At 48.1% G+C, this 13,135-nt stretch overlaps 1 protein-coding gene across 1 annotated transcript in view; it reads right to left on the bottom strand.

Moving 5' to 3' along the window:
* Positions 1-13,135, bottom strand: part of cita (citron rho-interacting serine/threonine kinase a) — an 81,817-nt gene that overhangs the window by 52,604 nt on the left and 16,078 nt on the right. Inside the window, exon 9 of the mRNA XM_030775270.1 lies at positions 10,576-10,765. Within this exon, the coding sequence (XP_030631130.1) occupies positions 10,576-10,765 (190 nt within the window). The remainder of the gene's footprint in view (positions 1-10,575; positions 10,766-13,135) is intronic.

Here is a 13,135-nt window from a genome sequence, read left to right as displayed (position 1 = left end):
CAGTGTGCCCGCCTCTTCCACACCTCTTACCCAATCACGCTGTCAGTCATGGATCATTATGTTCTTAATGTCCAGAATCCTCAGGGTATTCATACACCATGAGGAAGATTATGCCCCTCTCTAGGTCCACATTACACACACACGCACACATGCAAGCTTTTGTGTGTATAGTGTGGGTAAAGCTGATTAGTCTAGTTTGTCTGCCATTGTCTGGATCAGACCCAGAGTGTGTGTGTGTGTGTGTGTGTTTGAGAGAGAATGTGTGGGTGTGTGTGTGTGTGTTTGAGAGAGAGTGTGTGTGTGTGTGTGTTTGAGAGAGAGAGTGTGTGTATTTGGGAAAGACATTCCTCCTTTACAAGGATCTTCACTCCACGCTTTGGCAGCTGACAGGTCTGGGCCCTGATCCCTCCACTCCAGCTTACAGACGTCATAAAGCGGAGAGACAGACACGCCACTAAATCCACTGACCGTCAAAGTGACAGGCCAGCAGAGGAGAAGGGCAGTCAAAACCAGAGAGGAGAGGAGAGGAGAGGAGAAGAGAAGAGAAGAGAAGAGAAGAGAAGAGAAGAGAAGAGAAGAGAAGAGAAGAGAAGAGAAGAGAAGAGAAGAGAAGAGAGTTTCTGATGAGTGACTGATGAGTGCAGTCCTATAGCATGTGTGGTTTGTCACTCTTCAGCAGACGCTTAGAAGTTTCCCACTGTCCTCTTTACAACCCTGAGTGACCAGGCACGACCAGAGAGACCACGCCGGTGTCCACACACTGCCACACACCAGCACAGAGCAAACTTTCACATACAGAGCAAAGTGAACACCTTTCACATACAGAGCAGAGCTGTAGGCATTCACGTTTAAACCGCAGGCTTCAAACATTCTATGGCTACAGAGCAGAGTAACCTCAACCCGGTCTGTAACAGAGCCCATCCCAGCCCTTTACACACAGCTGAGGAGAACTGTCCAGTCCTGAAAAGACCGAGTGTGCATGTTTTTGTTCAAATAACCTCTAAAAAGAAAACTAAGCTCCTTCACTTTGAGCTCAGAGAAAAGAGACAAAGGTACTGGGCTGTCACTGATAGACCAAGGACTGTTCTGAGACCCCTTAGGCTTCATGACTCAGACATTTTACACTCTGAACTCTCCCCCTAGATTCTGTTTACACATCATCCTGGCTGTAACAGGGGAAATCACTGCTAAAAAATAATTCATTAAAAACCAAGTCACATTTCATAAAGGTGAGAGAGACAAAGTGAAGACGACATTCTTTTTCTTTTCTAATTCACCATCTGTCAGAGATGATTCAAATTTTGCAGCATTGTCTCCTGACAGATAAACGTGTCCAAAAAAATGAAAAACTCAGAGGCAACGGGCAGCGCAGGTTTAAAGAGGCAAAGGCTGAGATGTTTACACAAACCAGAAAGAGAATGAGGAGAGAGAGAGAGAGATCTGATGACTGAAAGAGACAAAAAGAAAAAGCAGAGATAGAATAATGATGAAAGAGAGGGTTAATAGATAGAGAGAAAGGAAAACACTAAATGAGAAGATTGGGGAGACAGAGAGAGAGAGAGAGAAACAGAAGGTGAGAGAGAGAGAGAGAGAGAGAGAGAGAGAGAAACAGAAGGAGACAGAAGGAGAGAGAGAGAAACAGAGGGAGACAGAGAAAGAGAGAGAGAGAGAGTGCTGCAGATATCCTGATCACATGACTAAAAGGTTCCGGACAGAGAGCTGTCCCTGAGGCAAAGGACATAATATAGCAATCACCAGCCACAGATAGAGAGAAAGAGAGAGAGAGAGAGAGAGAGAGAGAGCGCATGAGCGAGCACATGGTGGTGGAGACTGCAGTGGACATGAACTCTCTTGGCAGTCAGAGGAGAGGAGAGAGGAGGTCCTCTGAATGTTACAAGTGGTACAAAAAAAGCTTACAAGTCCACTGATCTGAGATCAGCTGCAGATGAAAGAACACAGCATGAATACAGTGGTGAGGGTGATGAGAAATCCACTGATCTGAGATCAGCAGCAGGTGAAAGAACACAGCATGAAAAATACAGTGGTGAGGGTGATCAGAAGTCCATTGATCTGAGATCACCAGATGAAAGAACACAGCATGAATACAGTGGTGAGGGTGGTGAGAAATACACTGATCTGAGATCAGCAGATGAAAGACCACAGCATGAATACAGTGGTGAGGGTGATGAGAAGTCCACTGATCTGAGATCAGCAGATGAAAGACCACAGCATGAATACAGTGGTGAGGGTGAACAGGGGTTTAGAGAGATACTGCTGTGAGATGAGGCTGAAGTAAGCATTGTGGTGAGGAAAAAACTAAACAAAACAAAAAAATTAGAAAACAAAACCAGAAAGAGAGATATTTTGGATATACTCGCCCAGTAAAATTAAAGTCTAAGGTAGAAACACCACTGCAAAATGTCAGTACCTACACCAATTCGACCCCCACAGGTCGTCCTCTGGGCACACACCCAGACACTACTCCTGGTTTCAAAACAACCCAGGCAGCGCCTCCGAGTCAACCTGATGCTCCCCTTACTGCAGCAACTGACCTTTGATTTTTAAAAAGTATATCTGCAGAAGATGAGAGCGGACAGCGTTGCCTTCGGGAGGGGAGTGGGAACTGTTTGGTCTGTTTCTGCAGAAGGCTCTCACAGTCCTGTGGATCCTACCATTTAATATACATGGGCTGTAAAAAGCAAGTGGACAAGAATGCCTTTTTAGGAATGCCTTTTTTTTTTTTGGCTTGGGTTGAGAAGAATATTTGCAAGGTTGCTAAGTTTGTGTCTGGCTGTGCCAGGCGGCCGCCAGGGGAAGTCATGGAGCTTCTTGTGGGTTTCTCCGGGGACGGGTAAGGAAGCAGCTCATTTGTACGCGAGGCCTGGAACGTGCGTCTGCCAGGCTGCGAGGGCACAGCGGGGGCGATTTGTCCAGCGAACGACCGTGTTCAACAAACGATGCCAACTGTTCCTCCCCTTTGGGGAGGGGGGCGGGGGGGGAGCGGGGCCCAATCTGTTCTGTCACGATCCCGTCAAATAGGAGCCTGGGGCTGCATCCTAAATCGTCTGAAGTGGAAAAACCCATTGTTGCACCTTCCTTTGGTTTAGCTACACACACACACACACACACACACACACACACACACAAACTTGGTCTATTCCTCTGTGCAATCTGATCAACGCAAATCCTCAAAAGATGCAATTTTTTCCCCCGTCTTTGCAGCACATACACACCCCCACATCACTGAGTGTGGCTGGACCCCTCTATAGCCACTGCGGCGTGTACTGGCGTGTGGGTCTAAACCGAATCAGATGTTTTCCTTTGGAGTGCCAGTGGGCGCTAACCAGATTAAAGGTTCTGCTGATTTTCCCCCGGGGTGAGTCTCTCAAACAGTTGCCATTAAACACACACAGAGGCCCTGCTGCACACACAGGGAACCACTACAATAACACAGCCCTCCACTGACGCACTGATCAAGCCTCTACGTTCTGCCTCACAGTGTAATTATGGGGCCTGTGTTTCGCCACTGAGCCACGACAAAAAAGCCCCAGTGTCTCTGTGTTTGTGCTCTCGGAAATAAACGAACAATCCCACACTGGTGAGAAATGTCAACCGGCCCCTGTGCTTTCCGCAAGGAGTCTTAGTCAGAGAATCCACAAATACACTTAATGTTCTCTTTTTAGAAAGTTTTTTCATTAGAAGACGTGACGCACACACAGTCTCCTGGAAGCATCTTATGAAGGTTTGTGTAGGCAGCTGTATCATCCACAGACTGCAGACATCTGAGGCTCACACCGGTCGGATCCAGCAGCAAACAAATGAAATAAATATTGATCTGTTGAAACTCTGGTGTGTTTCCCTATTCAGAACATAGTCTATTCTCAGCATGCACGCTAGAGACTCTAGGTGAGGGCGAAAGTTCCCACTGTTAATCCAACGCAGAGCAGCAGATGGCGGAACTCTCCGTGTTGTATTGATTGGAAATCGCAAAAGGTCAGACAAAAAAAAAAGGACTTCCCATTACTCTCCAGGGGTACAAGCACTGGAGTCAGTGCAGTGATTCTGGGAGAGGTACAGACACTGGAGTCAGTGCAGTGATTCTGGGAGAGGCACAGACACTGGAGTCAGTGCAGTGATTCTGGGAGAGGTACAGACACTGGAGTCAGTGCTGTCATTCTGGGAGAGGTACAGACACTGGAGTCAGTGCAGTGAGTCTGGGAGAGGTACAGACACTGGAGTTAGTGCAGTGATTCTGGGAGAGGTACAGACACTGGAGTCAGTGCAGTGAGTCTGGGAGAGGTACAGACACTGGAGTCAGTGCAGTGATTCTGGGAGAGGTACAGACACTGGAGTCAGTGCTGTCATTCTGGGAGAGGCACAGACACTGGAGTCAGTGCAGTGAGTCTGGGAGAGGTACAGACACTGGAGTCAGTGCAATGATTCTGGGAGAGGTACAGACACTGGAGTCAGTGCAGTGATTCTGGGAGAGGTACAGACACTGGAGTCAGTGCAGCGATTCTGGGAGAGGTACAGACACTGGAGTCAGTGCAGTGAGTCTGGGAGAGGTACAGACACTGGAGTCAGTGCAATGATTCTGGGAGAGGTACAGACACTGGAGTCAGTGCAGTGATTCTGGGAGAGGTACAGTCACTGGAGTCAGTGCAGTGATTCTGGGAGAGGCACAGACACTGGAGTCAGTGCAGTGATTCTGGGAAAATGAGTTTTTCATAAACTTCAAAGAGAATCTGGATTTCTCATCATTTTGCTGTAAAGACAAGGGAAGAAAGAAAGACAGCAAGAAAGACAGAGAGAAAGAAAGAAAGAAAGACAGAGAGAAAGAAAGAAAGAAAGAAAGAAAGAAAGAAAGAAAGAAAGAAAAAGAATCCGTAAGAGGTCATAAGGCATAAGGAGAGGAGGTGTGAGTTGTATGGATGCTGTAACCGTGAGGTTTATTGGAAAGTCTTGACTATGGCTGAAAATAGACACCAGCATCTGACTGAGGAGCCGTCTGAGGGACAGACTGAAGAAAGATTTGTTCACAAGTTCAAAGTCTGAATCACACAATCACAGAAGCTTCCTGGTGAGTAAACATCTCTTCCCCACCATTCTTCCTCTGCTCTGTCTATATCAGGCATCACAGCCTCCCACACACACACACACACACACACACACACACACACACAGGCTTTTTTCAACACACTAAGAAACTCAGACGACTTGATCTCTTCTAGCTCACGTAGCAGACTGGTTTCCTCAAAGTCAAATAACTGCACATTCCCAACAAAGCCAGTTAAACCAGTGTCTATGGGTCTTCAAATAGCAAAATATGTCGCCCATTCTACAAGCCATCACCTACTGACAAAACAGAATACTCTAGATACAAGCAGCCTTTTCTACAATGTTCATAGAAACTCAAAGCACATTACGAAATGCTGACATCCCTTGCCACCCTAAGCTTTTTAAATACACACCACTGAGCCTATTCTGGCAGCGTGGGACACTCACCTGTTACTGTCAGAGGTCACACTGAGGTTTCTCCTCTAGTGTTAGCAAACATTACCCCTTCAGCAGTGCAAGGCCGCTTCCATAGACAAATGCTACGTACAGTTTATACACTGACTCACATGTCACATGCCCAGTCAGAGCATTCGACCAATTACAGAGATGGAAGAGACATGTTTCGCTTGCTAAGGACATCGCTAAGGAGGAACATCATGCCAGTCAAAACCCAGATCATAGCCACTAATTCAATACCCACTACATCTTCTCTTAGATTACAAACCATACCATCTTAACGACAGCAAGGCCACCAGCACAAAGCCATATGAAGTCTCTCTGCTATACACAGAGCATGAGTTCAATGGCCAGTTTATTAGGAACATTCGTCCAGTACTGGGTCAGGAACCCCTTTACCTCCAGCAGAGCCTGAATTCATCAGGTCACCGATTCTATACAGTGGGCCGGCACGATATGAGGAAAATCTGTGATGTGCAATAACATTGTTCAATATCGCGATGACGATATGACTTGCGATAAATAAACAAACACTGAAGTTTGAATATTGGCTATACAGTTTTTATGCTTTAATAGATACACTGCTCACATAAACCTCAAACATTGAATAGCCTTTGCCCACTGAATAAAGAAATGAAATAAATTATTATTTCGAACATGCTTTTATTGAACAAACTGCACATGAATACCCAACCAATTAAACAGAACATTAATTTAAATAAAACATTATCACTATAAGAAATTAAAGTTTCATTTCCCCTGCTCGACTCGACGGTGGTGGTTTTGTGGTTTGGCTAGTTTTCAATTGTTCGTGTGGTTCTTTATGGTCGTACTGCAAGTGGTGATGGAGGTTGGTCGCGTTTGCTCTGGAAGTTGCCACAGCCGTTCGGCACGTTTTACACAGTACCTGTGTTTGTAAAACATCGTTTCAACATCGAGTCCAAAATAATCCCATAGAGCGAGAGTGCTGGTCTTTTTCCGCAAGGTCTTCGTCAACCACATTTTCCCTCGCTCTTCTCTCTTTCCTCCGCCATCGTGTTAGCTAACCACGCCGTCGCCACCAAACTGACACCGAATTAATCCGAGGGTAGCTGACAGCTAGCTGGGGCTTCATCTGACTGGCCAAATGGTGTGAATGCACTGCCCATGTACCCGGGGCTCCATCTGATAGATCAAATGTTCGCATGCTGCGCGTGAATGCATGCCGCGTGTAAACAAAATGATTTTTCTTATTCATCCGAGTTTCGTGGAGTCTTTTGCGATGTGTTTATCGCACATGTTCATATCGCGATGACGACGAAAGCACGATGTATCGGTCAGCACTACTTTACGGTGTCGGGATCTTTCCACCGGCACGTTGGTCCAGGCAGACATGACACCATCTCATAGGCACTGCATAATTGGATGGCAGTAGATTCACACTGATGACTCAAGTCATGTTCCTGGAACTGTGGAAAATATTCACAGACATTCAAACGTTGCTCATTTTGTATACAGTGATCTAACGTATGTAAGGAAACCCCCCCCCTTGCCATTACCCCGCTGCCCCCAGCCTGGACCTCTGACAGCATGTGAGCGGCATGAGTGTTTGGGGTTGGTCTGTTAAATGAATCTTGCCGTGTTCCACGGCAATTGTTTTTGTCCACAGGACTGCCACTGGCTGGAGACCTTCTGTTGGTCCCATCCTTCTCCATTCTTGTGGAGACCTGTACGCCACAAATCGATCCCACCGCGGTCTAAACCAGTAAGGTCGCTCTTTTTTTCCCCCTTTCTAACATCCAGTCGAACAGTAGACGGATCCCTGGACGTCTGTTCGCCCGCTTTATGCAGGCCACGTTGAGCGTCGAGGAGATCCATGTTTATAAACGACATGGTGCATCTGATACAATGTCGGTGGAACAGCGTGTCAGTCATGACTCTACAGTCGTTGGCCTCATTCTGTAATCCATAAGCATCAGCCGAAACCCTCGAGAGACTGCCAGACAACCGAGCACTCAACTGTCCGCTGCTTCTTCGCCATTAAAACATGAATCATAGAGCAATGAGTTGCAACCTCCAGTCTCCACAGTGCTTATTAAGCTATGAACCTGTCAGCAGAAGCTAGCACACGCTAATAAAAGATACACCAATTAAGACACTTAGTCTGGCGGCCTACGTGACACCCCCACGATGGCTCGCTTTAACCCAACACGACACAAACGCTTTCAACAGTCAAGCCCAAACAATAGAGCTGTCTGAGATTGTAAAACAACACTGAAACACACGACTAACCAAATGGTCTTAACCACAAAGCAGAGCTTTCACTCACCCATCCCCACTCAACTTGGCAACTTTTATTGCACGTGATTATCATCGAAATAAAAATAAAATTCCGTCCTTGAGATGACGCACCCTCTGGAGGGGTGTATTTTTGTCAGAACTGAAGGGGGGGGGGGGGGGGGGGGGAACGACTTCTTGCCATTCATTTCGGTGCTAATAGTGGGGGGGGGGGGGGGGGGGGGGGGGGGTCTATTTTTGCACTTCGTGTTGGAGAGATGGAGCTTTCCCGAGCATGTAAAATTCATTCCCTCGTCGTTTTGAAACACACTGGCAGAGATAAAACGGAATTTTCTGAGGTTGTTATCAGCACGGGGGTTTGTACGCTCAGAAATGTTCCAGGGCTTGATTTAGCTCCAATTTTCCAGCCGTGAAATAATCTATCAATCCAGCCACACTGTGTTTCATTATCTCAGAGAGAGAGAGAGAGAGAGAGAGAGAGAGAGAGAGAGAGAGAGAGGGATAAATCAAAAACATCCCATCATATTGATTCTGCTGATACCTGAGCAGAGAGACATCGTCTCTGCAGCTGCGTCAACAACATCGTCAGCCGTCACGCCAAGATGGATATTGTAAGAAAATCGAAAAGATGAGTAATAAAACATAACAGAGAGGTTTCAGTACACACACATAAACACAAAATCAAAAGGCCGTGAGGTGACAGGGGCACACACGCGAGCGCTCAAAAACATCCACGGGAAGATCTCACGCAGTCGCTGCTCCTGGCCGAGGAGCCCGTCCTCATGGCCGACACACCATTCAGCTGCATCCATCTTCAGTCATCACACACCAGATCAAACCCCTGTCACTCTCCCACAAACACCAGTCACCGCCCAGCCACTGCCCAGCCTCTCCAGTAAGACTGACTCTGTGACATTAGAGGCAGAGAGAGGATGCTCAAGAAACTGAGGGCCAGTTCTGTGATATACCCTGATGGATGGATGCCTGCCGCTGGGTGTGTTATTAAAGAGAGGAGAGAGTGTGTGTGTGTGTGTGTGTGTGTGTGTGAAAGAAAGAGAGAGAGAGAGAGGGAGAAAGAAAGGAAGATTATGAGGAAACAGAGAGCAGAGACGAAATGATACACCGAGACTGACACATCTGCTAAACATTACTTATTGCGAACCCAATCATAGAAATACACACATTAGCACACACAGACTCACACTCACATAAGCTACTTACACAGACCTACCCACAGCACACCCACACACTTTTAGAAGAGAAGAGTAAGACGTCATTCATGGCCTGAGAGTGGGGTTACAGTTTTAGCATGCTGTGTCTGTGTGTCGTTAAAACTGGATTTAGCCATTAAGCAGAATCCACAATCCACTTCCATATGCAGGACGTGGGAATCAGTCAATGGACGGCTCGGAATACTCATTCATATTCACAGGACACTTCATGAATATTCATCGAAAAACACCAGAAAGACATATGACACTGTCCAGAAAAAATACCTTAAAAACCTGAAATCATTTCTATATCTGTGTAATCACCACTGGATAAAGAGAGGGAAATGGAGAGAGAGAGAGGGAGAGAGAGAGAGAAAGAGAGGGAGAGAGAGAGGGGGGGAGAGAGAGAGAGATAGAGAGAGGGAGAGAGAGAGAGGGAGAGCAGAAATAGGGGAAAAATGAGACAGTAGAAGGGGGTGAGCGGATAGAGAGAGAGAGATGGAGGGAGAAGGCTTGAGAGAGCATACTGGTTTCCATAGAAATACATTCTTCCCCCCCCAATCTGGGCTCATCCTTTCTCTGACTAATCTACTCATGCATCTCCCCCCACCCATCCACAAGGCACTCTCCTTCTCTCTCTCTCTCCTCTTCCTCTCCTTCTCTCCCTCCCTCCCTCTCCGTGTTTATGTCCCTCTCTCTCTCTCTCTCTCTCTCTCTCTGTTTCTCTGCTAAGGTAGTGACAGTGCAGAGGACAGTGATACTGGCTGTCAGTCAAACTGAGACACATTCACAGAATCAGGAATCCACACTGCAATGTTACACATTCACACATGCACACGCACACGCACACGCACAACAATACAAACAAACAGACTCCAAGCCGACTGAAAAGCCATAACGACCCCCGTGTGAGTAAAACAGACCCAGCACAGAGAAGACATCCGTTACATTCTGCCCATCAAACACAATGAGCACAGGCAGATGAGTCCAGAGTTCCCCTGACATCAGATGCAGGCAGGCGCAGGGCTCCATTGGCTGTGTGAGGAGACAGGGTCCATATCTCTCCTCTCTCACTCTGATGACACACAGTCATGAGCATACAAATCAGCCTTTAGGGCATTGTAACAGAGCCGCCTTCAGAAAGCGCCGCAGCAATCAGCCATCTCTCATCCCCAGCACCAACTCAAACTCACACGCTCCATTCATCCATCTGAATCAGACAGCATGCATTCTCCTGGCTATGTTCACACAGCACATCAGCAGGGAGGACACAGAGAGAGAGAGAGAGAGAGAGAGAGAGAGAGAGAGTAAGACCACTGCAGACCCTCGATTACCACAGTGGAATCTGCGTGGATACAGCTGCGCAACACATCACAGATGTTGCCCGGCGACTGTCGCCGTGGCGATACATTGTCTCAGCATCAAACCTGCCCTGCCACCTGTGACTAGCTGCTAACAGCCGAACGATGCTCGAGTATGACCAACATAACGTGTCTGTGTTTGTGTGAGAGGGCAAGCGAGTGTGTGTGTGTGTGTGTGTGTGTGCGCGTGAGAGCACGCAGTCAGTACTCACTCAGATTTGGCCAGTGTGGTCAGCGGCCGGCTGTAAAACCAGCCTAGAAAGGGCAGGTCCTGTCCGTGGAAGCCCGCTCGCTGGGGGTTTGGCTGGGCTGATGCTGCCGCTCGCCTGGGGGGCTTCTCCGGCTCCTCGAAATTAGAGGTGTCATCTTCGGCACGGAGAGCAGGAACAAAGGGAGGGAGAGCTGGGGGGAAAAAGGAATAAAGGGGTAGGGACGGAGAAAGAGAGACGGAACGCTACAGCGTGAGAGAGGAGCACTGAGAGAGGCAAGAGATGAAAACAGAGAGGAGAAAGAAAGAGAGGGGGAGAGAGAGAGAGAGAGAGAGAGAGGAGGGAGGGAGAAGAGGGACCCCACGATAAGGCTGTAGTGCAGCAGCGCTCTCTCTCTCTCACTCTCTCTCTCTCTCACGCTCTCTCTCTCTCTCTCTCTCACTCTCACTCTCCCTCTCCCCCTCTCTCTCTCTCTCTCTCTCTCACTCTCTCTCTCTCTCACGCTCTCTCTCTCTCTCTCTCTCACTCTCACTCTCCCTCTCCCTCTCTCTCTCTCTCTCGCTCTCTCTCTCTCTCTCACTCTCACTCTCACTCTCACTCTCCCTCTCTCTCTCGCTCTCTCTCTCACTCTCTTACCGCAGCAGCTCCAGTTAATCAGTCTTAGTCAGAGCCAAAACCCAGCGTCAATTCTGCACTGAACACATACACAACACACTCACATACAACACTGTACTGATTCTGCACTGAACACATACACAACACACTCACATACAATGCTGTACTGATTCTGCACTGAACACATACACAACACACTCACATACAATACTGTACTGATTCTGCACTGAACACATACACAACACACTCACATACAATACTGAACTGATTCTGCACTGAACACATACACAACACACTCACATACAATACTGAACTGATTCTGCACTGAACACATACACAACACACTCACATACAATACTGAACTGATTCTGCACTGAACACATACACAACACACTCACATACAATACTGTACTGATTCTGCACTGAACACATACACAACACACTCACATACAATACTGTACTGATTCTGCACTGAACACATACACAACACACTCACATACAATACTGTACTGATTCTGCACTGAACACATACACAACACACTCACATACAATACTGTACTGATTCTGCACTGAACACATACACAACACACTCACATACAATACTGTACTGATTCTGCACTGAACACATACACAACACACTCACATACAATACTGTACTGATTCTGCACTGAACACATACACAACACAGACACACACACTCACACACAAAACACAGTCTCGGATATGCACAGAACACATACACAGCGCACACGCATGCACACACACACGCGCACACACAGACACACACACACACACACAATCTCCCTGAAAACACATACCAACATTCAAAGAATTCAAAACAGCGCAGCACATACTCAGAGACAATAAACAGTCAATGCAGCTTCACATGGTCCCAACCTATCTGAGTGACACACACACGGCGCTCTGACAAAAAACACAGCCACAAGCAAAGAGAGAGAGAGAACCTGAGTCTCCATGTGGACACTCACCAGCCCCTCCTGCCTGCTGGGCTACAGCCGCCCAATGGTATTGGGTTTTTAGAGATCAGCGAGTGTGTAACATTGTCACGCTGGCGTGGTCATCACTCCAGCAGGACTGACTGACACATTAATAAGAGGAGGTTCAATAAGGGAAAGTGTGTTAGTTACTGATGAAGTCTTCGACCCTAAAACACTCCATTCACAGAACAGTGTGACTGTGATGAAGTCTTCGACCCTAAAACACTCCGTTCACAGAACATAAAAAAGATGATTCTGTTTGCTCTGTCACAGAGAACTGAAACAGAGCAGAGGAGAGACGGTGCAGAGGAGAGACAGGGCAGAGGAGTGGAGGAGAGACAGGGCAGAGGAGAGACAGGGCAGAGGAGTGGAGGAGAGACAGGGCAGAGGAGAGACAGGGCAGAGGAGAGACAGGGCAGAGGGAGACAAGGCAGAGGAGTGGAGGAGAGACAGGGCAGAGGAGAGACAGGGCAGAGGAGTGGAGGAGAGACAGGGCAGAGGAGAGACAGGGCAGAGGAGTGGAGGAGAGACAGGGCAGAGGAGAGAGGGCAGAGGGAGACAAGGCAGAGGAGTGGAGGAGAGACAGGGCAGAGGAGAGACAGGGCAGAGGAGCGGAGGAGAGACAGGGCAGAGGAGCGACAGGGCAGAGGAGAGGCAGGGCAGAGGAGCGGAGGAGAGACAGGGCAGAGGAGAGACAGGGCAGAGGAGCGGAGGAGAGACAGGGCAGAGGAGAGACAGGGCAGAGGAGAGACAGGGCAGAGGAGTGGAGGAGAGACAGGGCAGAGGAGAGACAGGGCATAGGAGTGGAGGAGAGACAGGGCAGAGGAGAGGCAGGGCAGAGGGGCAGAGGAGAGACAGAGCAGAGGAGCGAAGGAGAGACAGGGCAGAGGAGTGGAGGAGAGACAGGGCAGAGGAGCGGAGGAGAGACAGGGCAGAGGAGTGGAGGAGAG

Source organism: Chanos chanos, chromosome 1 (assembly GCF_902362185.1).
Source record: "Chanos chanos chromosome 1, fChaCha1.1, whole genome shotgun sequence".
Taxonomy (NCBI): Eukaryota; Metazoa; Chordata; class Actinopteri; order Gonorynchiformes; family Chanidae; genus Chanos; species Chanos chanos.
The sequence above is the reverse complement of the archived record's forward strand: the minus strand, read 5'-3'. Positions and strand labels throughout refer to the sequence as shown.